General features: G+C 28.8%; 3 protein-coding genes and 1 pseudogene across 3 annotated transcripts; 2 read left to right on the top strand and 2 right to left on the bottom strand.

Moving 5' to 3' along the window:
- Nucleotides 1–25: 25 nt before the first annotated feature.
- Nucleotides 26–13,162, top strand: LOC126553731 (putative nuclease HARBI1; annotated as a pseudogene).
- A 696-nt stretch (nucleotides 13,163–13,858) lies between these two features.
- Nucleotides 13,859–14,542, bottom strand: LOC126553735 (uncharacterized). The gene is made up of 3 exons (XM_050208853.1): nucleotides 14,430–14,542; nucleotides 14,234–14,356; nucleotides 13,859–14,119 (listed from the first exon to the last, which is right to left on the bottom strand). Exons 1-3 carry the CDS (start codon nucleotides 14,534–14,536, stop codon nucleotides 13,897–13,899), a joined length of 453 nt encoding a protein of 150 aa, XP_050064810.1. The 5' UTR covers nucleotides 14,537–14,542; the 3' UTR covers nucleotides 13,859–13,896.
- Nucleotides 14,543–14,776: 234 nt separating this feature from the next.
- Nucleotides 14,777–15,281, bottom strand: LOC126553730 (uncharacterized). The gene is made up of 2 exons (XM_050208851.1): nucleotides 15,075–15,281; nucleotides 14,777–14,986 (listed from the first exon to the last, which is right to left on the bottom strand). Exons 1-2 carry the CDS (start codon nucleotides 15,279–15,281, stop codon nucleotides 14,777–14,779), a joined length of 417 nt encoding a protein of 138 aa, XP_050064808.1.
- Nucleotides 15,282–17,722: 2,441 nt separating this feature from the next.
- On the top strand, nucleotides 17,723–18,751 carry LOC126553729 (ATP-dependent DNA helicase pif1-like). Its single transcript, XM_050208850.1, has 2 exons — nucleotides 17,723–17,909; nucleotides 17,970–18,751. Exons 1-2 carry the CDS (start codon nucleotides 17,723–17,725, stop codon nucleotides 18,749–18,751), a joined length of 969 nt encoding a protein of 322 aa, XP_050064807.1.
- Nucleotides 18,752–27,722: the final 8,971 nt, after the last annotated feature.

Genomic DNA, 27,722 nt, shown 5'->3' with positions numbered 1-27,722 from the left:
GTAGTGTAAACCCCCAATTTAAACGATGGCTTTTCAAGAATTTGAACAAATGTTAATGTTACAGCAATTAGAATTTGTAGAGTTAGACGCAGTAGATAATCATCCTCGTCGATTTTACCAAGCTCAAAATGTTTTTGAAGGTTCGTTCAATATATTATGTCCTTTTTACAAAAATTATAATTAATTTTAAAGAATATTTAAAATTTATTTCATATTGAATATGGTACCTATTGACTATATTCATTAAATAAATTATATATATATTACGGCAGTAAAATAAATATAATATTTTAGCGGCTAGATTTTTGACGTTATTTCCCGGGAAAAGTTAAGAATTTAAATAATATCAGCACTGTAACTACGGTTGTTTGGGACCCCAAACACAGCCTTTATTTAATTGTTAATTATTATTGCTCTTATTTAATTTTAGAACTATCTGATAAACAGTTTATTAAAAAATTCCGCCTAAGTAAAGGGTGGCTGGTGAACTCATTGAAGTATTAACGCCTTATATGTCTGAACCAACAAGAAAATCGTCAATTTCAATAGAAAGAAAGATATAATTTAATAAGTAATTTTTCTACGTTTAAAGTAGGTGTAGGTATAGTACCTAATAAAAATTGTCAATCAATTTGATGTACAATTTTAAATTATTAGTAGGTTTTGACAGCATTGCGATTTTTTGCAAGTGGATCTTATCAACTTGATATAGGAGATAACAGGTCTTCAGGCTTAAGCCAAGCTTCTGTGAGTCGATGCATAGCTGAGGTCACTGATGCAATGAATATATCTGATGTTATCAAGCGTTATATCCATTTCCCAGATAGTTTTGAAAAACTTAATACTATCAGGAGAGGGTGAATATTATACCTAAATTATTTAAATATCAAGATTTAAGGCATTAGGTACTGGCATGGGAGGGGGGGTCTACATAAATACTTTATTATTTTAATACCTATATAGGCTATAACTGTAATTAAATAATCACAAAAAAAAAATCAATTTAAATGATTTAATACTTAAATATGGGTACCTAATATAATATCGGTCTTCACTCATACGACACACCTTATGTCCTATATCCATAATAACTGAATATCAATTACCTATACAGTTATACTAAAAATGTATAACTGTTTAATAATAATATTTAGATTTTACGAAAAAACTGGTGTACCGGGAGTTATAGGTTGCATAGATTGCACCCATATAGCAATTTTTCCACCTAATTCTAATGGACTATATCCGGAACATATTTACGTGAACAGGAAAGGATATCACAGTATAAACACTCAACTAGTAAGTAATAAAAATAGGCACTAAAGTAACCTTATAATTAATACAGTAATAAATTTAGTTTAAATCATAAACAAATAACAATAAATATAAGTTATGAAAAGCTTGAATCTTATTAAAATAAAACAGATACCTTTATTTTTGTACATTCAAAAATAACTTTTTGTATACATGGGAAATTCATAAAATTATTATTTGTATGTTGTAACTGAAATAATTACACAAAACACTATTTTTTATTAACTAAATTTATTAATTGACGTGTAAAGTGTAATACTTACCTACTACTTACCTAATACTTACCTGGTAGTTAATACTTTCTTGAATACTATATACTATTACTTTAACATTTCATTAAATTATACAATTCAAGGTTTGTGATTCAGATGCTAGAATTTTAAACGTAAATGCAAATTTTCCTGGTAGTACTCATGACTCCTATATATGGCGTCAAAGTTGTGTATCAACGTATATGGAAAATTTACATAGTAATGGTCATTCATCATATTTTCTCTTAGGTATTGTAGTATACCTATATCTCGATGGTACACAAAAAGATTAAAGAACAATTCACACTATTTTGGATTTCTTTATTATACACACAAACAAACACACAAAAATAAGAACGTGTGCCGTCTCTCACTCGAAACCCGCACTGTCCCTATTCTGTGGTGCTTACGTCCTTAAATATTATTTTACAATGTGCTGCCTCAGCTCATTTGCTTCATTGGCCTAATATTACGCAATTTAAACAAAGAAGTAACGTTTTTCTCTTATTATTTGTTGGCACATACAATTTATTTATTTATTTAATTATTAAATGCCACATACAACACTCCTTTATGTTAAAAAAAAATATGTCCTCATATTTTAAATTTAAAACTATGCAATGTTATGTGTACAATTATAATACAAAATTAAAAGCTAGTTGTATTACGTATTTTTAAGTGTTTGGAGTGTGGAAAGGTAAATAGGAATGAAATGTATGTTTTTGAGAGGAAAACTTTTGGGATAGGGTAAAATTTATAATATTTCAGAACCTTCTATAACTGATAATTGATATTTTTTTTTTTTATTTATCCATTTAAATAATAAGTGATTGCTTCAAGTTATTTGTCATCAGAGATTTGTTATATTTAATAATTATAATTTTAATGCTTAATTGTTTTATCTCTCTTTTTCATCTTCTTGTTTGCGGTGTTCGTACAATGATTATTTTATTTCGTCTATCGAGCAGTTTTCGAAATTATAAGGTAGGTGTAATATTATATATATTTTTTTATGAAAGGATGTGGGATGATGGGAAAAATTAGAAGAGATCGCTAGACGGAGTAAAAAAAAACAAGATTGTGGAGGTTATTGCTGAGTTTACTATTTCGTTCATCCTTTTCGTTGTATTGTGTAGATTGAATTCTCTTGTGGCTGCGAATGTTAATGTTTAGTAGTCTTGGTGGAGTATTGGTTGACCGTCGTGTATGCTTTCATTTTGGTACCGATCTCGTATTAAATTGGTTTTACATTTTTTTTTTTTTTAAATAAAATAATATTAGTTATTTTATTATTATGATACATTTTTTTTTTTTTATATCTCACTGTTTACATTTTTGTGAAATTGATTTTATAAGTGTAAGTATTGATTTTAGTCTTGTGAAATGGATTATTATTATTTTTTTTTTGAGTAAGTATTAGTGATAGTATTGTTTATATTTTAATGTAATATTATGATGTTCGAACATATTTGTAGTTGGTCTTACATTGTGATATTTGTTCAATTAATTTTGTTTTAAGTGTAAAGAGTGTATTAATTATTTGTTTGTTTAAATTCGTTTAATTATCTTTGAGGAATAGGAGGAGGCACAGTTAACATGTCTATTTTAATAATAGCTGGGTATATTTTATATCCTATGAACCCTATTATTATGGTAAGCCCGGATAACCATGTGAAATAAATTATGTCGCCTAAGAAATCATCAATAAGTGGTTGTGGCATTTTCTTTAGTATTATATCATTAAAGTACTTTTCGGGGTCTTGTATTTGTTTTGTTACGTGAAAGTTAGGAATTTCCTCGATCCAATTTTGATTTAAAATTTCCGTCAGGTTTGAAAAGGAAATACTTTCTTTTTTGTTCTCATGGTTTATTTTAATGATTTAATTTTTGTCCATGATACTGGTAATACCCTTTTGACTGAGTATGTATTTAAATTGTTGGTTTCGCAAGGGTACATTTTTGGTATTAAAATGATATCATTTCTTAATAGTTCATAGTTACACGGAAAGGTTATTTTTATTAATCCTGGGTGATTGTAATTTAATTTAAGTTCTTCTGTTTTAGTTATATTTAATATTTCTTTTTTTATGCTTAAGGTAGGTTGGGGTTAGTTATGGCGTATGTGTTTATTCCTATTTGTTTTATTATTATAGAGTCGTCATCATATTGTTTAATGCATTGGAAATAGCAGTATTGATTAATTATATCTAATTTTTTGTTTTTGAAAATTGCTTCTACGCATTTTGGGGAAAGAGTAATATCAGATGAAAATTTTGGAATATAACATAGGTCCGTGTTTGGTGGGTCGCAGTGTTGTAGGCCGATTCCTGATATTATCCTGTGTTCACCATTTATGGAATTTATTGCTATATATGTTTTTTTCTGAGTATATAATACAAATAGACTCGTGAAACTTAAAATGAGTAGGAATATATTGATATAGTGTCCATTTTGCCGATTTTTCTTGGATAGGTATTTTGATTTTAATTAGAATTTTCGATTTTGAAAATTGACATTCGGTAATTGGTAAATTATAATATGTATGAAAATGTTCTAATGGTATAGTTAATTCATATCCATCTCTTTCGATTGCTCTTTTTAATTTTGTTAAATCGTTATACAGTATTTTTGATTTTATGATCCTTGCTGGAATTTTATGTAGCTTACAGTGTAAATAAATATTTGTATCTCTTTCATTGTTTGTAATTTTTAGAATTGCTGAAATTAAATTGTAAATTATTTCTTGGATACCTTGGACCATATTCTCCTGATTTGTTTTTTCTTGTAAGTTTTATATTTTATTTTCTTCATTTATAAATTTTGAAAAACTATCCTTTAATAATTTTATATTGTTTTTAGTATTTTTTGTATTTATTGAGTTCTGTAGTTATGTTAGTTAGATCTTTATGGTCTGATGCGAAAACGTTTTTAAATTTGTTAATTTGTTGATCTAACAATTCTTCATTTGTGTAAAAAGTTTTTAATTGTTTTTCTGTTGCAACATTACAACAGAAGTGATATAAATTCCCGAAAAATTGAATTCCCCTTTTAGATCTACTATTTAATAGGCCTTTATTAAAATCTAACATTTTTGTATCGCTTTCTCTTATGTTTTTATTTATGGTACTTAATATATCTATTGTTTGGTTCACAATGTTGCAGTAGTTTGTGTTTTTATTTTCACAGTAATTTTCAACCCCCCAGTTTTTTTTTATATTTTCCAAATTATCATCTGGGTAATCGTCTTGCAATTCCTGTGTGTAGATTAGAGGAATGCTTTTGTCATATAAAATGGCCTCTGGTACCTCGTCAAAAAAGGCTCCAGTAGATACAATTACAGCTATCTCTTCTTCTGCGTTAGCATTGATGAGTACCGCAATGACTGTGAGGATTTTAAAAAACATCTAGAACCAAAGACTTAATTAAACATAATTATAAAATAATTTTCTATTGCTCCGTATGTTAAACGATCACCTATATACAATTATAATATACCTGAGTACATCAGAAAATATTGTTATAATATAAGTATATTTTTTTTTTTTTTGGTATTAATTATTTTTATAACTTATACTAGTTTCCTTACAGTACTTATAACTAAAGTTTACTACAATGAAAAATTTACTATATTAAAACGCTAAAATGCTGTATAAGGTTTTAATTTTTAAAGACTATTGTCAGCAATTTAGTTTTTGGTTTGTTAAATTAAGGTATATTATTTTCCTCTGTGTTTGATACTTCTGTTTCATAAAAAGGTTTTATTCTTTGCACGTGTATGATATCTATGGTTTTTTTTCCCTTTAAAATTAAATCTACTTTGTAATTTACATCAGATATTTTTTCAATAATAGTAAAAGGACCTCTATATTTGTTAGCTAATTTCTTTGATTTATCTTTTTCGTTGAAATCGAATTTTATTAATACTTTTTGTCCCGGTTTGAAATAAATATTTTTGTGACTTATGTCATATTGTTTTTTCTGAACAGCTTGTTCTTTTTCGACAATTTTGGGAATAGTGTCTCTAATTTTCTGAAGTTGCTTTAGTGCTTTAGTAAAGTCAAACAACTCGTCTTCCGTAGTTATTTATTATCTATAGGTTGGGTTGCTTCTATACCGTGAAGTAAATAAAATGGGCTTACTTTTAATCTCGAACTTGGGCTAGTATTATAGGCAAAAATGATCATTTTATAATATAATGACCAGTCTTTTTGATTTTCGTTTACATAATGTGATAAACTATTACAGATGATTTTGTTCATAAGTTCGGTCATACCTTGTGTCTGTGGATGATACGCACTAGAGAAATTTGCGTTATGCCTAATTTTTTACAGGCATAGTCTACCTCTTTGTTTTTGAAATGGGTACCCCTATCGCTACAAAAATATTTAGGTACTCCGTAAGAAGTTATTAAGTCCATTAGAAAACTTATTGTTGCTGCTCTGTTGCCCGCATTTGAAACAGCCTTTGCGAAAGCCATTTTTGTGGCGTTACAGGTAGCAACAATGAGGTATTTTTTCCCCCTAGAAGCGGGTAACGGTCCTAAATAATCGAATGTTAGTCTTTGCATTGGCTTTCCTGAAAGTAAGGGTATTGGTTGTAGTAAACCGTGGCCTTTGCCTATTGGATTTTTAATCTTTTGACAAGAAATGCATGTTTTTATAAAATTTGTAGTGTCTTTTATTATTGTGGGCCAATAATATTTTTGTTTTAATTTAGCTAAGGTTTTTGTAATTCCGAAGTGTCCGCTAAAAACTGATTCGTGGTAAGATTTTATAATAGTGTTAGTCAAGTTTTTTGGTATTACTAACAAGTTATTTACTCCGTGAGGTGACCAATTTTTAAAATATAGTAGTTCCTGTTTTATTATATATTTTCTAGATTTTTTATAAAATTTATTTTTTTTATCTCCACGTAATGATAAAATTATACCGTTGCAAAATTCGTCTTCTGACTGTTGTGTTTTTAATGTCTCAGGTTTTATATTGTCGGAATTAATTTCGAAATCTGTAGAGTTAGCATTAATTTTGTTTTTATCGTTCTCATTTAGTATATCTGTTATTTTTGTTGTATAAACGGGGTAACGTGAGAGACAATCTGCCGCCGTGTTCCATGAGCCAGGGCGATGTTTTATTTCTAGGTCAAATTCTAATAACTTAAAAATAAATTTAGTTATTCTGGAAGATGGGTTCTTCATGGTTTTATAGAATTGTAGGCTTGAGTGGTCACTAAAGACTGTTATTTTCCTTCCTATAAGGTATTCTCTAAAGTAATTAGTTGCAAATACTACAGCCGACATTTCTAATTCCGTAGTGGTGAAATTTCTTTCACCCCCTTTCAATTTCCTAGACGCGTAACTAATCGGGTCTTTTTCCGTTTTCATCTTCCTGTTCGAGTATTCCAGATAGTCCCTCTAATGAGGCGTCTGTGGTAACAAAAACAGGATAACCGTCTTTGAAATGTGCCATAACCGGTGCCGTTGTTATTGCCTTTTTTAAAGTCTCAAAAGATATTTCTTGTTCGTTTCCCCAAATAAATTTATTTTCTTTTTTTGTCAAATTAGTTAAAGGACTTGCAATTTTTGCGAAATCTTTAATATATTTTCTGTAATAACTAGTGAGCCCAACAACGCTCGTACATCTTTAATTTTTTGTGGTATTGGAAATTTCACAATTGCTTCAGTGTTCTTTCCGAGAGGTTTTAGTCCAATGTTTGAGACTGTGTGGCCAAGTAATTCGATTTCTGATTTTAAAAAGGTGCATTTGTTTGTTTTTAATTTTAAGCCGGTTTCTTCTAGTCTAATAAAAATTTGTTCTAATCTAATTAATGCTTCTTTAAAACTGTTTCCAAAACAACATATATCATCAAGATACGCTATCATGGTTTTATACAAATAGTCGCTAAACACGTTGTTAATGATTCTTTGAAATATTGGAGCTGAGTTTTTAAATCCTTGCGGTATCCTTTTAAAATTAAATAGTCCAAAATCTGTAATAAATCCTGTCTTATCTTGGTCTTCTTGTTTTATTGGTATTTGAAAATAACCCTGAGCCATGTCGATAGAAGAGTAGTATTTAGCTCCTTCTAAACTTCTAAAAAGGTCTTGTGATCGTGGTATTGGGTGTTTGTCAGCTACAGTCTCGTTGTTCAATTTTCTGTAGTCTACCAAGAATCGGTATTCCCCCTTTTCTTTTTTTTTTGGAATTAAGAAAACGGGCGCAGCGTAACTACTTCTACTTGGTTCAATAATGTCCGCGTCTATCATTTGGTCAATTAATATTTTTAATTTTTCTCTTTGTGCCGGGGAACTCTAAATGGTGGCTGAAATATAGGTTTATCTGATTTTAATTTAATTTCGCATGGTTCTATGTTAGCACAATTTATATCTAGTGGGTCTGAAGTGAATAAGTGTTTATAGTTATTAATTAGTTTAAGGGCTTCTTTACGTTGTTCGTTATTTAATTCTTGAGAAATTTTGATTACGTTTCCTTGTTTATCGGTGACTTCATTAATATTTTCGTTATCATAGTGTTTTTGCTTAGTGGTATACATTGTTTTTATATTTTTTTCTACTAATTCTTTTTTAATTTTTGGCGTATTTGTTTTTACGATATTTGCTATTGTCATTCCTGTGGGAATATTACTGTAAAGATTTGAAAAATTGTAAAGAGTTATACCGTCTTTATTATTAACACTGAATGATTCTAAGGTTAGAAGCTTGTTTTTGCTTAATCGTTCAATTGGTTCTATTACGTAATTTGTGTCTATTATATTTGTGTTTATGTCGAAGTTTTTAATATTTATTTTATTTTTCGGTGGAATATTTATATTGTAATTTGATACAATTTTTCCTATATATTTTTGTTTGTCATAGTTTATGTTTGTTATATCATATTCTGTTCCTATATTATTGTTATTGCTTTGTGTGTTTAATTGTACCATAGTTTATCCATAGGTATTAAGATATTGTTATTTAATTCTAAATTTTTATCTTTAAAATTAATGATTAAGTTATTTTTTATGTTGAAATCGTTTCCCAATAGTATTTTGCAGTTCAATCCTTTGATTACGTACGCATTAATAGAGTATATGTTTCCATTTATTTTGACCACTAATTTTATTTTGCCTAATTGTTCTAATTTGGTATTATCTGCTCCTGTTATAACAATATCTTCCTCATTTTTAACGAGTTCTATATCATTAATTAAAGATATATCTATGCAAGAAATATTAGATCCGGTGTCAATTATTGCGTATTTTTCAATACCTTCATGTTCTACTATTATTGATAATACTCTTGTATTGTAATGTTTGTCTACACAGGTGCAGACATGTTTATTAATATTTTTTGGTTCATTGTTAATAGAGTTATTAGAGTTACTTATGTATATGTCTTTCCTTTTATTTGTTTCAATTGCTGAGCTGTTATTTTTGTTGTCATAGATAGGATATATGTTTTCATAGTTTTGTAAAAGGTTGTCATCTTTACCTTCGGGTAGTGATAGGATTTTAATTTTTATAAAGGTATTTTGAAATATAAATTTGATCATATTAGAAATGATATCCCATTTTTTATTGTCTATGCCTGAGCATATTTTAGGCAACGCTAATTTTTTTATTTTATTATCTATGCAAAATTGTTTTGTATTTTCTAGAGTTTTGAAAATATTAGAATACTTAGGTTTGTCATTAAAATTATTTTTTGTAATCAGATATAATAACCATTGATCGTCTGTTTTTAGGTAAGCTATTTCGTTAATATTTTTATTTTGATTAATTAATTGTTTTATATTATTAAATTTGTTTTTAAATTTTAACGCTATTCCCTGGGACATCGTGAGACATTTGCTGACGCAGTGGCCTATTGCCCAAGTTTTGTCTAGTGAAAAAATATCTCCGGTTACTTCTAAATAGTCACACGCTCGAGTAGCATTCGCATTATTGCTGAGTAAGAAATTTTGAAATTCTGACTCTGGTTCTGGGTTTTTTTTAAATACATGTTTTCAATTTCTGTCTCGTTTATATCTAGGTTTTGATTAACAATAGTTTTATTTAATTTGTGGTCGTACCATTTTTTAATAAAATGTATATAATTATTTTTCTCTATTCCTTTTATTTCATTATATGTTATATTATTTAGTTCATAAGTGTTTATCCGAGTTAGCTGATCCGATTTTTTTCCTAACTCGGACCCTAATCGTTTTTTGGCATTTTACAATTATCCGCATAGTGTCCTCGCTCGTTACACCTATAGCAAGTAACTCTTTCAGATTCTTTCGCATAGCGGTCTTCTCTATATTTTCCAGGTACTCTTTCTCGACTATTCTCTCTGCTGTATTGCCGGTATTTTGAGTACCGTTTTTCTTCGTTGTTGTTCTTACTACGCTGTTTATAATTTCCTCTTATTTCCCTGTCTTTATCATTTCTGTGTTTATACGTTATAAAATCTCTGTCATAACTTCTATCTCTACTACTTTCCCTAGAACTATCATAATTTTTCTTTCTTTCTCTTGAATATGATCTGTCTCTATTGTAATTGTTGTCTTTGCTATTATCTCTAGAGTATCTATTATACAACCTAGAGGGGTAAGGACTATTATCTCTTTTATTATAATTTCTCTCTTCGCTATCATTTCTCCTATACGGGTATGGACTGTTATTTCGGTGCTCACGTTTATCATTGTAGAAGTCTCTTTTCCTATTGTAATTTCGTCCTCTGTTTTCATTGTAATCACGATTATTATTTTTTTGTTCATTTTTGTCATCAAAATATACCGATCTTTTTCCTAATAAATTTATTTTTGTATTTCGTTACTTAATTTGTTTATATTTATTTTATTCTCTCGATCTCTAGAAAAACTGTCATTTATTTGCCTTCTCAATTCATTATTCTCTATTTCTATATCTTTTGTTTTTAGGTTTAATTGTAATACTTGTTCATTTAGAATTTCTGTATATTCACTCATATCATCTTTTTTATTTTTTATCCTAAACTGCATCAGTTCATATTTTTTTAAATTTTCTTTTAATTTTTTTAAGCTATTATTGTCTTGCATCGAAATAGATTGTAAAATGTTATCCTTTAAACCTTTTAAAATATATCCACAAATATCTTTTTCACTCATGTGGTTATTTACCTGCCTACATAAACTTTCTATTTCAGCTAAGAAACTTGTGGTAGATTCCTTTTCCCCTTGTCTACGTTTTTCTAGTTTCATTTGCAATATAGTGTCATGTCCTATAGGTTGAAATTCATTTAAAAAAATTTCCTCTAATTCTTTCCATGACCAATTATCTTTTTGGTCTTCAAGATTTTCTAAAAAGGTATTGGCTGTGCCTTTTACAAAAATTGAAAAATATTTTAGTTTATCATTTTCATTCCATTCATTAATGTCACTAATCTTATTATATTGCTTAAAAAATTTCCTAACGTCCTCGGTCCCAGTGAAATTATCAGGTTTAATCATTAGAGTTTTTTCATTCATTCTTCTTTTGCTCGGTGCAATTGGTTGGGGTAGAATAGAGTTAGTGTTTAAATTAGGGTTAGCTTGATTATTAGTTGAGTTATTTTTGTTGAGCCCTATTTCCTGATATATGTGTTTTAAGTTTTCGGGAGAATTAATAGAATCCTCAAGATGTATTAAGGTATTTTGGTAAAATTGGGTGCTTTGATCTTGAGAGTTATTACCAGGTGTGTTTGAATTTTCTAAGATTTTTCCAACTCTATTTGAAAAAGAATTTAAACTATTGTTTAAGTTGTCGTATAGAGCTAATGATGTTGAGTAAGTAGCTGGTGAGCTTTTATTGTTGTCTATTTTATCGGGACTTGAATCGGATAGCTCAGCGTCTTTAAGTAAATTTTTTAAATCAATTTTATTAGTGATCGAATTATTAAGAATTATATTACGTTTTTCAACGTCTAAAGAATCATCCACGTCTTCCAAAGTTATAGCTCCTCTTAAATATCTACTTAGTCTAGCTCTTAATTCGGCAGTAGTTCCAGTAGATTTTAGATTTTTATTTTCGCAATATTGAATAAGAAATGGTTTTTTGAGAGTATAGATATCTGTTGCCGTATTTATCGTAATAGAAAGATCCGATCTAGGGTCTTTAAGTTGACTCATTAAACTGTAAATTAGAAAACTTAGTTTAAATAATCCTATATCTATACCTGGTCATATAAAATGTGTTAACTTTAATTAATTACTTTTAACTAAAATTATATACTTAAATTATAACATTTTTGAAATTCCGAAATATTGAGTTAGTAAAATATATTGTTAGAAAAATTTATTTGGAGTGTTTATACAGCCAATTTATACTACTAGATTAATTATATTAAATTATACACTAATTAAATAATTACTACCCTTACTAAAAATTAAAATATAATTAATTAACGCTAATAATAAATCAAAAAAAAAAAAAATAAATAATATATATATATATGTTATATTGATAAACGAAAAAAAAAAAAAAAAAAATATATCACGTATATATCAATTATAACCAAATACAAATATTCACCTCGAGTGCGTAAAACACCAAAATGATCCCAATTGGTCGTAGTCTTCCTGCCGTGAGAATTCAAAAAAAAAGGTTCAAAACGCGATATGTATGAAAGTAAAACACACAAAAATGACTTGTATTTAATCTACACAAAAAAAAACAAAAACACAAAAACACAAGTGTTCAATAGAAATTCGGGTAGTGGATTACGAATGACGTTGGGCGCCACTGTAGTATACCTATATCTCGATGGTACACAAAAAGATTAAAGAACAATTCACACTATTTTGGATTTCTTTATTATACACACAAACAAACACACAAAAATAAGAACGTGTGCCGTCTCTCACTCGAAACCCGCACTGTCCCTATTCTGTGGTGCTTACGTCCTTAAATATTATTTTACAATGTGCTGCCTCAGCTCATTTGCTTCATTGGCCTAATATTACGCAATTTAAACAAAGAAGTAACGTTTTTCTATTATTATTTGTTGGCACATACAATTTATTTATTTATTTAATTATTAAATGCCACATACAACAGTATAAATTATCAATCTTCTCTGTAATTGGTATAAGATACATTTTATATATTCAGTAAAATATCTTCTGTAGGTGATTCAGGATATCCACTAAGATCTTGGCTTTTAACGCCACTAAGTGACCCAGTGCCAGATTCTCCTGATGCTGGTTATAATAATTGGCATACAAGTACAAGGTCTACAATTGAAAGATGTAATGGTATTCTGAAAATGCGCTTTAGGTACATATTCTCTTTAGGCTAAATAAATAATATATAAATAATTCAAACATTTATTTTATTAAATTATAATTAGATGTTTACTGAAGCATAGAGTTTTGCACTACCACCCAGAGAGAGCATCAAAAATTATTATAGCTTGTACCATTCTCCATAACATGTGCATTAATGAAAACATACCTGTTCCAATAAATGAACCTGATGATCCTGCAAATGTCGATTTTGGAATGTATGATGCACAAATTAATCCTGACCCTGAAGTAGGTCAACATTTAACAATTGGTCGTCGTATGCAACAACTGGTCATACGTTCATATTTTACAAGACATTAAAATAAAATCTAACATTATAAAAATCTATTAAAAATGTCATTATTTTTTTTATATTATGTATTAATACATTTTATAACAAGCATGCAGTGTCTAATACTGTTAAAAACAAGTAAGCCCCTTTCCCCTTAGTTAGGTAGTAATAAACAATGTTTCTTCAAATTTGTGTTTGGTATTCTAATTATTTGTTTTTATACATATTATGTTATTATTAGTATTATAAAATATAATTTATTAATATATTATTAACATTTAACCAGTGTTGGGTAAATTACTTTAGAAAACTATTAAAATTATGTTACTTTTACATTCAAAAGACAAAAAATAAGGCATTATAAATTAAGTTACTTTATTAAAAATGAATTTTAAAATCAGTCCATAATGACTAATAATATATATAGTAGGTATATTATTATTTGTATTACCCAACACTGTATTTAACATATATTAATATATAATTTGAACTGTTAATTCAAAAATAGTTAAAATCATCATTTAATTATCTTAAATATTCTTTTCAAGCATACAATTTAGACATTCAAAGCATACCAACCTAAAAAAAACATATAAACTCAATATTTTTATACTCAAGCACCCAATAATAATTAACATTAGATAAAAACCAAAAAGAGAAGGTAAGAAGATTTTAATAAAAAAAACATATAAAGCATAAAAGTTAAGCAAAGAAGAGAAGAAGAAAACAAATAAACAATTTTAAATAAGCGCTTAACAAGCAGTTAAATTTTATATCTACTTTCCAGACTTTGAGCAATACTCGTTAAAGCTTCAGCTTTTTTTTCCTCAGCTGCAGCAATTCTTTCCAGCAATATTAATTTTTTTTCATAATAATTGGCCTTAATTTTTGTTTTTTTTTTACTTATAGCAGCAAATGATTTTGTGGCAGCAACAGTATTCTGCAAGTTGTTCATTTTTGATTTTTTTTTACCACTATATACATTTCTATGAACAAATTAATTTAATTAGTTAGAAAATATGTACACGTTTAATATTTAATATACATTTTTAAGTAAGTATGTAAGAACATTTTATTCCAAATATTAGAACTATACAAACCTAATTGATGGTTGTGATACGGTTGGGCCATTTGTTATAGGGTCATTAGCACAATTATCATCAACCACTTTATTTATTTCTTCTACACTAGATAAAAGATCTTCAAGTCCTTGAGTCAAGCAACTGAGATTAAAGAAATAATTTTAAAAATTACACTTATACGACATACATTTATATATTTTTAAATATAACAAACCCATCATTCCACATATTATCATCTGAGACATCATTTATCATAGCAGGCATATCATTGACCAATTCTACATTTGACTCATTTAAGCTTTGTGTTGATCTTTTGTACATTATAAAATTGAATAGTTAATATTAAAATAATTAATAATATACAATTTAATCTAATAATTAAATAAATGTTATTTGTTACCAAATAATTAATATTGTTTGTTCTTTTAAAACACCTATGGAAATTTAGCATTTTGTCTCAACAAGAATCTAACTAAATTACAATTTACTATAATACACAAGATTAGTATTTAACGTAACATTAGCAACTACATTAATACATTATTAGCCTACATAATAAACTTACAAATGTGGTACAAAAAACGAAATATCAGCAGTGCTTTCTTGCACTGAACTATGTCCTTCAACTATTGTCGGACCGATCAGTTCCAATATCTTATTTTCAAACTCACTAAACACTTCTAAATCTACTTCTCCACCACCAGTTTTATTCCTTTCCTTTCTGTTACACCCTGCCTTACTCTTAACATTTGTTTTTAAATCACACCATGTCTGAGTAAGCAAAAAAAAAAAAATAATAAAACTATTAAAAATCATTACACAACTATATAATACAATTACAATATATTATTATACATACCTTTCTCCACTCACTCCAAGATTTATTTGGACCAACTTCAGAGTTTAAAACTTCTGAAATTCTTTCCCACAGCTTTTGTCTCTGTTTTACTGTAGACTTCGAGGTATTTTTCCCAGACACCAGTTCTGGATGTAATACCATGAAGTCTACTAGTAATTTTTTTTGTTTATCTGTAGTATTCGGCTTTCTGTATTTTTTCGTATCCATTGTAGAAAAAACGAGTAAAACAATCAAATAGTACAGTAAAACCAAAAATTGTAATAAAAAATAATAGTAAAACAAGGAACAATTTACGATGAGTTAAAGTTTTACTGCTTAGTAATCGTCAATCAGTAATCATTAATAATTATCAAAGATAAAAAATATTTAGCCAATAATTCATAATTATAGCTATTATCATTACCATTTACCACATTTATTCTAAAATGCTGTGCCATAACTACGCCGGTCGGCTGTGATAACGTACAAAATATTTCAAAAACCCGCCAAAACTTTGATAAGATTGACATTTTACAGAGTTACCACTACACTTTTAATGATTTGTACGTTCGATTTATTCGTATACGAATTGGTCGTTTAGATTACTCGTATGCTGTTCAAGAATACGAGATAATGAACGTAGACGAGCAAAGGTTACGAATTGCTCGTATACGAGTAATTACGTAACGTTTATTCGATCTTTTCGAGAATAGACCCCCTGATTTGTTTGTTACATTTACGTGTAATCCAAATTAGGAAGAAATAAAAAGTTTGTTATTACCAGGTCAACAATCAATACATCGTCACGATATCGTTACACGTGTGTTTAAACAAAAGTTAAAATCTTTAATTAATTTAATCGTAAAATATTCAGTTTTTGGTGACACACGTTCGTTGCTGGCTGTATTCTATTGAGTGGCAAAAGCGAGGTTTGCCTCATTCTCATATTTTGGTTTGGCTTGAAGATAAAATCCGTCCAGAAGAAATTGACCAAATAATTTCTGCCGAAATTGCGGATCCACTAACTAACTCAGAATTGTTCGATATTTTTACCAGTCACATGATCCACGGACCGTGTGGTGCTTTTAACATGGCATCACCATGCATGGAAGAAGGAAGGTGTAAGAAACGTTTCCCGAAACCCTTTACCAATGATACTATTACGGATATCGATGGTTATCCATTGTATCGCCGCAGAGACCCTGAGCATGGTGGTCACACATTTACAATTCGAAAGTCGAATTCTATAAATGAAGTTGAAATTGATAATCGGTGGGTAGTTCCGTACTCACCATTGCTGTCAAAAGCGTATAAGGCTCATATTAATGTCGAGTTTTGCAGTTCCGTCAAATCAATTAAGTACATTTGGCCGTATTTGATATACAAAATATAAACAAAAATGACGAAATAGCAAAATACCAGATGGGTAGATAGATAAGCAGCAGCGAAGCTATCTGGCGTATTTTCAGTTTTCCAATACACGAAAGAGAACCTTCTGTCCAGCATCTTGCAGTACATCTTGAAAACGGTCAACGAGTATATTTTACCAAAGAAAATATTCTCCAAAGAGCATTTGAGACACCGAAAACGACACTAACTGAATTCTTTACATTATGTCAAAAATCTGATGTATTTGGCCAATTTGCAAAAACATTATTATATACCGATGTTCCACTCTATTTTACATGGAATAAAATAGGGAAAAAGTGGGAGCCCCGTAAGCAAGGAAAACCACATACATCGATCCCAGGCATATTTAAAGCTAAGACATTGGGACGACTTTACACTGTACATCCTAAACAACGTGAATGCTTCTTTTTGCGTTTATTGCTGGTGAATATTCCCGGACCAACATCTTTCGAATATTTGCGAACAGTGAACGATCGAGTGTTGAATACATATCAAGATGCATGTTGCGAGTTGCAACTACTGGAAGCAGACAATCATTGGGACTTGACACTTGCTGATGCAGCATTGACATCTACACAAAATAATATTCGTCAACTATTTGCAATAATTTTGACAACATGTTTTCCAACACAATCATCGACTCTGTGGGAAAAATATAAAAATTATATGACTGAAGATATACTGCATCGAATTAGACGAACAAACCAATGTCCAAATTTAGATTTCACACCAGAGATGTATAATGAAGCATTAGTCTTGATCGAAGATTTATGTATTTTAATTTCAAATTTGCAACTTAGTCATTATGGAATGTCATCACCTGATCGCCCGGCTGTAGACCTAGTAAATACTGATTTGCAACGAGAAAAACAGTACAATGACGTTGACTTAGCTACAATTATTGTGAATAATGAGCCATTACTGACAGCCGAACAAAAAAATATTTATAATCGGATAATGCGGACCGTTGATGCTGACCAAGGTGGGTTTTTTTTCTTAGACGCACCAGGTGGAACAGGTAAGACATTCTTAATATCATTAATTCTTGCAAAGACACGTTCCCAACAGAAAATTTTTTTGGCAATTGCATCGTCAGGCATTGCTGCAACTTTGTTAGATGGTGGACGAACAGCACATTCAGCATTGAAGTTGCCATTAGACATTCATAACAAGCCAAACGCAATGTGTAACATTAAAAAAAAAGCGGAATGGCTACAGTGTTGCAAAAAAGTGCAATAATAATTTGGGATGAGTATACTATGACTCATAAACATTCACTTGAAGCATTTCATAGAACTATGCAAGATTTTAAAGGTAACAATAAACTTTTCGGTGGTACTGTTTTACTACTGTCCGGTGATTTCCGGCAGACTTTACCAGTTATTCCTTACTCTAATTTTGCCGATGAGATCAACGCATGCTTAAAACAATCGATTTTATGGACAAGTGTTGAGACACTTCGACTGACTATGAATATGTGAGTACAATTGCAAAATGATCCAACAGCACAAGTATTTTCTAAACAATTGCTGGATATTGGAAATGGTGAAATTGAGTTGCATCAAAATACACAATACATAAAATTACCAGATATTTTCTGCACTGTTGTTGAAACGAAAAATGAACTAATTGAGAGTGTCTTTCCGGATATATTGAATTATTATTTAGATCACAATTGGCCCTGTAATCGTGCTATTTTGGCAGCAAGAAATGTTAATGTGAACGAAATTAACTTCCATATACAACAGATTTTGCCCGGTGATTTGATGTCTTTTAAATCAATCGACACAGTTATTAATGAAAACGAAATCGTAAACTTTCCAACTGAATTTTTGAATTCTCTGGATTTGCCAGGAATGCCACCACACAACCTTCAATTGAAAATTGGTTCATCAATTATTCTTCTACGTAATTTAAACCCACCTCAATTATGTAACGGTACACGTTTAGTCATAAAAAAAATGACCGAAAATATTCTTGAAGCAACAATTTTGTCGGGAAAATTTAAAGGAGGTATCGTCCTGTTGCCATGTATTCCACTGATAGCGTCGGAATCTCCAATACCGTTTAAAAGGCTCCAATTTCCGATTTGTTTAGCTTTTGCGATGACTATAAATAAATCTCAAGGCCAAACAATATCTATTTGCGGTTTGGATTTGGAAAACACATGTTTCTCACATGGACAGCTATATGTTGTCTGCTCACGTGTAGGAAAACCATCAAATCTCTTCGTGTTAGCGAAAGACAGGTTAACCAGGAATGTTGTACACAAAGTAGTACTTAGATAATTTTTTATTTTTATTAATTTAATTTATTTTTGTATGTTTTTAATGTATATAGTATATTTTGTAAGTAGGTCACTGATTACAAACAATAATTTAATATAAGATGAATAAAATGTAAATTCAGAAAATATATATGTTGGTTTGTACTTAATTTCAACATTTAGATACTTTACCTATTACTTTTAAATTTTCTCATACATAATAACACTAATACATGGCCTACGAAAATGCAAAAAAAAACCAACTAATACGCGGGCAACGCCATGTCGGGACAGCTTGTGTGACTATAAAATATTTATATTATTGATTATAAAAAAAATATGTCTTAATATTTTACAAAATTTCAGTGAAATAAAAATCAAATGAATAATGAAATATTTAATATCAAATAAATTCATACTACGCATAAATAAAAAAATAAATCAATAAAATATATAAAGTACATTCAATAATCTAAATTTTATATAAAATAAAAAATTATGAATCAGTATTTTATTTTTATTAAAATATATTTTAGTAACATAGATAAAAATAATACTATGATACTATTAATTGATGTTGTTTAATTACAGGCAAAAACCAAAAAATAAAATAATTATAATTGATTTTGAATTCAGCAACTATCAACGTACAGATTTAATACTTATTTCTGCAGCTATATCACAGACTCACGTAAAATCTGAAATTATTCGTCTACGAGGTCGACCTTTAATAATATCACCTGATGGAAGAATAAGATTAATGAATAATTATAATAAAATAATTATAATTCATATATAAAAACTAGAGATTTGCTACTAAAAATTTTTGAAAAGAAACCAGATCAGCTTCAAGTTATATTAAACGAATTACATTTAGCTATGAAATCAAAAACGTCGAACCTAACTACAAGCTTTTTAAAAAACTATCTTGATTTTAATAACCAAAATGCAATTATTTTACTATGGAATGGTAATTCAGATAAAAATATTTTACAAAGATTAGGTTTTAATACAAATATAATGTTGAATATGACTGCATACGATACTGATAATAATAGAGTATTTTATTTAAAATTAATTAATTATAAACGTAATGAAATTATATTAAACCATAAATTAGGTTATATAATTAAAAATGGTAGATTTTTATCGTTGAAGGAAACTCATGATTCAATTTGTAATCAAAACCATGATATAACTTATATACACGATGCAGTTAGTGATGTAAAATTAACGAAATGTATTTTCAACTACCTATTTATGTATAAAAAACAATTATCAGTTTATATTAAGTAAAATAATAAAATAATATAAGTTCTTACATTATACTAATATTGAAAAATTAACCTCATCCGTTAAAAATAATTACAATCGATTTTCATTTTAACAAATATTAACATGTCGATTTAATACTTAATTTCTACAGCTATATCGCAGACTTACGTTAAATCTAAAATTAAACGACATTAAGAACGACCTTTCATAATATCACTTGATGGATGAATAAGATTAATGAATATATATATAAACCAGAGATTTGATACTAAAAAAATTTGGAAAAAAAACCAGATCAGCTTTAAGTTATAGTCTACTAAGTTAATTATTTATGTATAAAAAAGCAATATTATCAGTTCATATTAAGTAAAATAATAAAATTATATTGACTTATCTTTAATAACAATAGATCGTAATTAGTAACACAGTAATATTTTAAAAATTAACCTCGATCGTTCAATGGTCAACGCTATCGATTGTAATAATAATAAATAATGACTTAATAAGCATAAATGGTTAATACGTTTTTTTTTATTTAGTAATAATAATTTATTTATTGTTATTTAATGGTAAATTTTATATTATTATTATTATGTATTTATTTTTAATTACAGTAAAATACAACGAAATGTAATATCAAAAAGAACACGTATGAACGTAATTGGAAGCGGACTTATTCAATTAAATCGGTTTAAAAAATGTTCAAAAACGTTTGTTTTAAAAAACGATTATAATTTCATAGACTTTAATCAATTTTTTGACTTCGGTTTTGAAATGATTGTTTGTAAATTAAAAAAAATGACACAACAAACTAGTATTAAATTTAACTTATATCTCGACTGTGTTTATGTACCTACATGTGTTAACACAGGAACACCGAGATATTTCATTTAAAACAGTGAATGTGTTGGCATATACAAATTCAAATTTCGAAAATTTATTAAAAAAAATGTTTGATAAAATTAACAAAGAGGAAAGTAATTTTGTAACTAAAGGAAGTGGTTGGAGTTTATTCAATTAAGAATCAATATTGTAAACCCTTTAACCGGATCTTCTTATGTAATTTTACCAGAATGTATAAGGAATAAGAAAGCTGTTATAAATGTAAAAAATAATGATAACAAAATAAATGTTTCAAATATGCAATTTTAACAAAATACGAGTATAATACTCGTTCAGATAAAACTAAATTTAGTAATCAATATTTTAAAATACTTGAAAAAAAAAGTAAATTAAATTTTCATTGTATCGATTTTCCGACACCAGTTAATCAAATTAAATCATTTGAACGTTTAAATAATGTATCAGTTAATGTTTTTAGTTTAGATAATAAAAATGTTGTTTTCCCATTATATATGAATAATGTGGATAGTAAAAACCATTTCGATTTGCTTTTAATTCATAATGGTATAACGTCACATTATTGTTTTATTAATGATTTTTGTAGACTTATTCGTAAATGTTTGATAACGGTGATAACGATACTATTTATTTTAAAAATTTTAAAATATCTCAACGAATACCTATAGTAATTTATTCTGATTTTGAATGTTATTTAAAACCTATTATAAACAACCAAGACATTAAAACTAAGACATTGATAACTCATAAACATAATCCTATGAGTTATGCATTTTACGTAAAAATAGATTATGACATTATACCTAAATATTTAATAACAAATTATAAAATTCCAGCAAAACTTCATGTTTATAGAAACCGTAATGCAGCAAAACATTTCATAAAGACAATGATAGATATAGGTTCAAAAGTGTGTAATCTTTATAAGATAAATATACCCATGGACAAATTAACTGTTGATGAAGAGCATAAATTTCAAAATGCTAGATTATGTGAATGCTGCTTCAAATCATTTAAAAACGATAATTTATTTAAAGTAAGAGATCATAATCATTTTACAGGACGTTTTAGATCAGCTGTTTGTTTAAATTGTAATTTTGAATTAACTAATGTTTCATTTATTCCAATATACTTTCATAACTTAGTCTATGACAGTCATTTCATTGTTCGTGAACTTGGTTGTAATGAAAATGATATTCATGTAATACCTAATTCGTCAGAAAAATATATATCATTTAGTAAAACTATTCAAGATAAATTCAATATAAAATTTATTGACACATTTCGTTTTATGTCAGAGTCTCTTAGTTCACTAGCTGATAATTTATCTGAAGACAAAACTAGATTTAGAGAAACATTAAAAATATTTTCTTTGTCGACATTAAATTTAGTTACACGAAAAGGTGTGTTTCCTTATGAATATATTGACCATCCTAATAAATTAAATGAAACTTGTTTACCACCAAAACAGTTTTTTTATAATTCATTAAAAGATGAAGATATTAGTGATGAAGATTATGCGCATGCTCATAAGGTTTGGAAAAAATTGAATATAAAAACATTAGGAGAATATAGTGACTTATACTTAGCAACAGATGTATGTTTACTTTCTGATGTTTTTGAAAATTTTAGAGATCTTTGTTTACAAACACTTAAACTCGATGCTTCACATTTTATGACCGCTCCAGGATTTGCATTCGATTGTATGTTAAAACATACTAATGTTAAATTAGAACGGCTTAAACAGTATGATATTCAAATTTTTCTGGAGAACGGATTACGTACGTGAAGTTAGCCCCCCGACATTATCGGATCTACTCCGGACCAATGCCAATGTTTTGTAACTCATTTGTAACTATTTGTAACACACTTTTCAGAATTTGTAACTCCTTACTTTGGGCGCAATCGACATTTTCCCGATGGGGGGCCAACTTCACGTAGCCCCCCCGACTTTGTCTCATCGACTCCGGACCAACGCCATTCTTTTATAACTCATTTGTAACTATTTGTAACACAATTTTCAGAATTTGTAACTCCTTACTTTGGGCGCAATCGACATTTTCCCGATGGGGGGCCAGCCCCCCGACTTTGTCTCATCGACTCCGGACCAACGCCATTCTTTTATAACTCATTTGTAACTATTTGTAACACAATTTTCAGAATTTGTAACTCCTTACTTTGGGCGCAATCGACATTTTCCCGATGGGGGGCCAGCCCCCCGACTTTGTCTCATCGACTCCGGACCAACGCTATTCTTTTATAACTCATTTGTAACTATTTGTAACACAATTTTCAGAATTTGTAACTCCTTACTTTGGGCGCAATCGACATTTTCCCGATGGGGGGCCAGCCCCCCGACTTTGTCTCATCGACTCCGGACCAACGCCATTCTTTTATAACTCATTTGTAACTATTTGTAACACAATTTTCAGAATTTGTAACTCCTTACTTTGGGCGCAATCGACATTTTCCCGATGGGGGGCCAGCCCCCCGACTTTGTCTCATCGACTCCGGACCAACGCCATTCTTTTATAACTCATTTGTAACTTTTTGTAACACAATTTTCAGAATTTGTAACTCCTTACTTTGGGCGGTATAAAAAATCTTTGATGGGGGAACTCCACGTAGCCCACTAGCGTCTATGAAGTTCATCCCCCTCCATATGGTCCATATAGAAAACTTCAAAAAAGATTGCGATCCCTCACTCCGGATGTTTTTGAAAAACGTCATTTTTACTTTCTATTAATTCTTAATTTTTAATTGTGTATTAGTTTTTTTAATTTATAGACGTTTATATTAATTGTATTGGCGGCCCTTCACCCATTCTCCGGAAAATCTGATTTTTTGACGCTAGTAGCACCCACTATCACGGGAAAACTAAAAATTGTTTAATAATAATAGTGTTAATAAATTAATATGATACACTATAATATAATATGATTCAATATTATTAATACATTAATGCATTAATGTGATAGGTAAAATATATACTTTACTATAATATAATATATTATAAATAAGTAGGTAGGTATACTTAATAAATATGAGTATTGAGTATACTTGAAATAACTAATAATGAATCTAATCAAACTTAACGTTTCCATGAATGTTGTATTTCAGTGCATAAAGTAAACGATCCCATTGTGAAAAAAATTACACAATATAAAATTGGAGTGAATATATCATGAAAAAGTGACCATTTCGTGATATATTTTCGACAACTTGACAAAATTAACTTAAATTTTACTTACCTGGAATGAGCAAATATAATGATATAAACATTTTTAATAATGCACTTAAATTAAAAAAAAAAATTGTATATTGTATTTCTTATGAACATATTTTTATTGAATTGAATAATGAATATCTTAAATGAAATTATTGTTAATGATTCTTTATTATTTTAAAAATTAAAAAAAAAAATTATATAATTAAAAAAAAACCTTAATTAGTTTATACTTTAATATACATAATTAAATGAGGATTAATTTTAGTTTTTGAAGTAGATTTTTGAATTTTACGTTGTAAATCATTATGTATCTCCAAGTGTAATTACGCTTGATGTAAGACACGTAGTGACCATGACTCCATCCTGTGACACCAATAATTATGTATCTGAAAATTATGTATTAATATTGTACTGTATGTATATTGTGTAATAACATTATAAGTGAACCCTATAGGTATAATGTACCACCGTAAATATTTCAACAGAAAATTCAATTTTTTTATTTTATAATAAAAAAATTGTACTCGAAATAATTTTCAGTGGAAATATTCAGGCTTGTAATGAACTTTTGGGACACGATATTATATTTTAATGATAATTAGGTACCTGTCATCGATTAAATTCAGCTGCATTGGAAATTCATTAAGAGAATAACTTGACTGGGAATAAAAATCCGTTTCTATAAATAAATGATCCATAAGTTGTCTTGATTTTGACATGACCTCGGAACAATTTGAACAATTCAACTTTTTTTCCTCTAAATATGTTTTTATGTCATCTTCCAGACTTTTAAATCCGTTTTGTAAATTTAATACGATAGTTGGACTATAGTATATTTTAGATGTTGAACATTTGGAACACGTTATTGATTCAATAGCTGAAGGTGCATTTTTTAAATAGCTTGTTACTATAAAATTAACATTACATGTAGCATTAATTAAATTTATATCAGTAACCCCAGTATCAACCTTGAATATATTTTGCAGTAAGGATACTCTTGTTTTGTAAATACTTTGGGTCGGTCCAGTTTTTGCAAGATTTTTGCAAAATTTTAGGAAATCGTTATTCATATTTTCTTCTATAAATTGTTGGTATTTTGGATGATCTGTATAAGCTATTGTAATTAAAACTGCAACTGCGTCAAAAGGACAAGTGTTTTGTACTAAATAACGTTTTTTTGATAAAATGACAGGTGTAGCTTTATTTCCATTTATTAATAAATTATTTGTTGTAGAGCGAGTTTTTCTTGATGATAATATTCTATCAATTTCTTTGGTTGGACTCATATATTTAGTTTTTCGGTGTACTTTTTTGTGTTTTTTATTATTTTTAACTAAAATATTACCTTGAGTTTCTTTACCCTTGCCTTTCCAGTTTTCGATGGCATTTATTGAATTATCAGATTCATAATCTACTTCATCAGTCCCGTGTTCTTTTTCATACAAATCTTCGAACCGATCATCAGATTCCACGTCCTGTTCATCAGATTCATTTTCACTTCCATTCGAATCTTTATCTGTAGCTTCATCTGATTCTAATTGTTTGAATAATTTATTCAAACTTAGATCTTTATGTGATTCTAATATTTCTGTATCAACATTTTTTGTCTCCTTATAAGGTTTTAGAGGTGAATTATTTTGATTATCCTTTTCTGACTCTTCTGTGTCTATATTGTGTCTTAACTGTTTACTTTTAAAAAGCTTAACGTTGCTATTTATGCTTTCCAAGTGCTTTATTACAAATCTGTCTGCTGTCATGGGACACACGTCAAATTTTAATATCTGTGTTTTCAATTCCTTAAAATCATTTTCTATAGCTGCAGACGATGCTCTTTGGTATGGAGATTGAAATATATTACGAAGCACATTACTCCATAGTGGAAAATGTTTGCATAATCTCAAAGTATGATGTAATAAATCGGGTAAATAATATGCCGATATCCTGTTGCCTTGAATCAGTGAACTTGCTAAGCTTCTTTTTTTTATATTTTTCAAAAAGTTATTTATTGCCGTGTCATTATCTTTATAATCATCATCATCATCATCATCATCATTTTTATCATCTTCATAATCATCACCTTTGCCATCATCATCTAATTTGGAGGAGCTTATATGACTATTTGTATCATTAATACCTTTTATTAGATTTAGTATGTATTCACGAGCTATTTCTGAAGGAGTAGGCAATTTATCACTCGTCCATCCATCAGTTTCACTTAACATTATAGTCATTAAATTTTCCAATATTTTCTCGAAGGTATCTAGATCTTCAGATGTTAACAATAGACGAAAACCACGAACATAAAATTCTTTCAAACTATTATTCTTAATACCAGATAAGCATTTAATACGACAAAAAATATTAACTATATGAGCTACATCCAATCGAATATAAGTGTCTGGTACTTTTTTATCACTACCATTGATTATTTCAAACATATGATTTATGTATGAATTAATATTTCCTCCCTTAAAAAAAGCTCTAGATATGGCTGCCAAAAGTGCTCGAGAGTAGTCACAGACAACCTCATTAGGTGGGCGTAAACCTGCAGCCATCCATGATGCTAGCCAATTGAAAATAGACAAGGTATCATGTTTTTCAGAAATCATTTGTGTTACCGGAATATTTCCATAAGTTGTACTAATTATACCTTCATATAAGAAAATATTTGCTGATAGTAGTTGTAAGGAGGTTCTTTTTTGTTTTTTTACAAGGCTTCCGGTTGCATCTATTGATAATTTATTATAACTATTATTAAGATCTTTGTAGATGGATATCTGATGATTTGTCCAGTAGTGAACAAAAATAGGATCTACACCAATAGAATGGATGGACCCCGAATGCCTTGAATTATGTTTAAATTCTACTAAAGATTCAATAGGACACTTATATTTTATACCTAACTTTTTGTCTCTGTATTCCTGCTTTGCTTTTCTTAATGTATGCAGATTGTAAAGATTTGGAGGTGAAATTCTACCATATTCCATATCAGTCACATTATTACGTCTCCAGTTACATGCTAAATCTTTATCTAAATCTGAACCAACTGCCAGTCGTTTATTACCTTTTAATGGTCTTTTTGTTACATGTTGACGTTCCATCCCTCTAGTGTCATTGGTTAAAATTTTAATTCTAAGTGGTTCTCCTTCTGCTGGTTCATGATCACTCCAACCAGATAGTCTAGCTCCACATTTATCTTTACAAATAGCTTGGAAAGTAATAAAATGTTTACTAGAGTTTGATCTAAACACTTTACCACGCTTATAAATAAAATTACAAGGAAGTTGGTGGGTATTTATGAAGGCATCATTCACCACATCTGTCCAAGTAAATGGCTTTAAAATCTCATATGTCCTAAATTTTTTCCCATCTCTGTAAACATTTCTTTCCGGAAGAATAGTTCTATACAAGTCATAACGAATTTCTACTGTAAATAATTTATTTTTTGGATTAGATTTTACGGATGATGACGAAGATGAATCGTTATCTGATACTACTGCATCAGTATGATCCACATTTTCTACATCCTTAATATAATATAATTCTCTTAATTTACTTTGCCATTCATTTCTATTCAGGAAAATGTTAATATAAATACTTTTAGGTGAGATTTTACCATCAAGTTCTG

Source organism: Aphis gossypii, unplaced genomic scaffold, assembly GCF_020184175.1.
Source record: "Aphis gossypii isolate Hap1 unplaced genomic scaffold, ASM2018417v2 Contig00319, whole genome shotgun sequence".
In the NCBI taxonomy this organism is placed as follows: domain Eukaryota; kingdom Metazoa; phylum Arthropoda; class Insecta; order Hemiptera; family Aphididae; genus Aphis; species Aphis gossypii.
The sequence above is the reverse complement of the archived record's forward strand: the minus strand, read 5'-3'. Positions and strand labels throughout refer to the sequence as shown.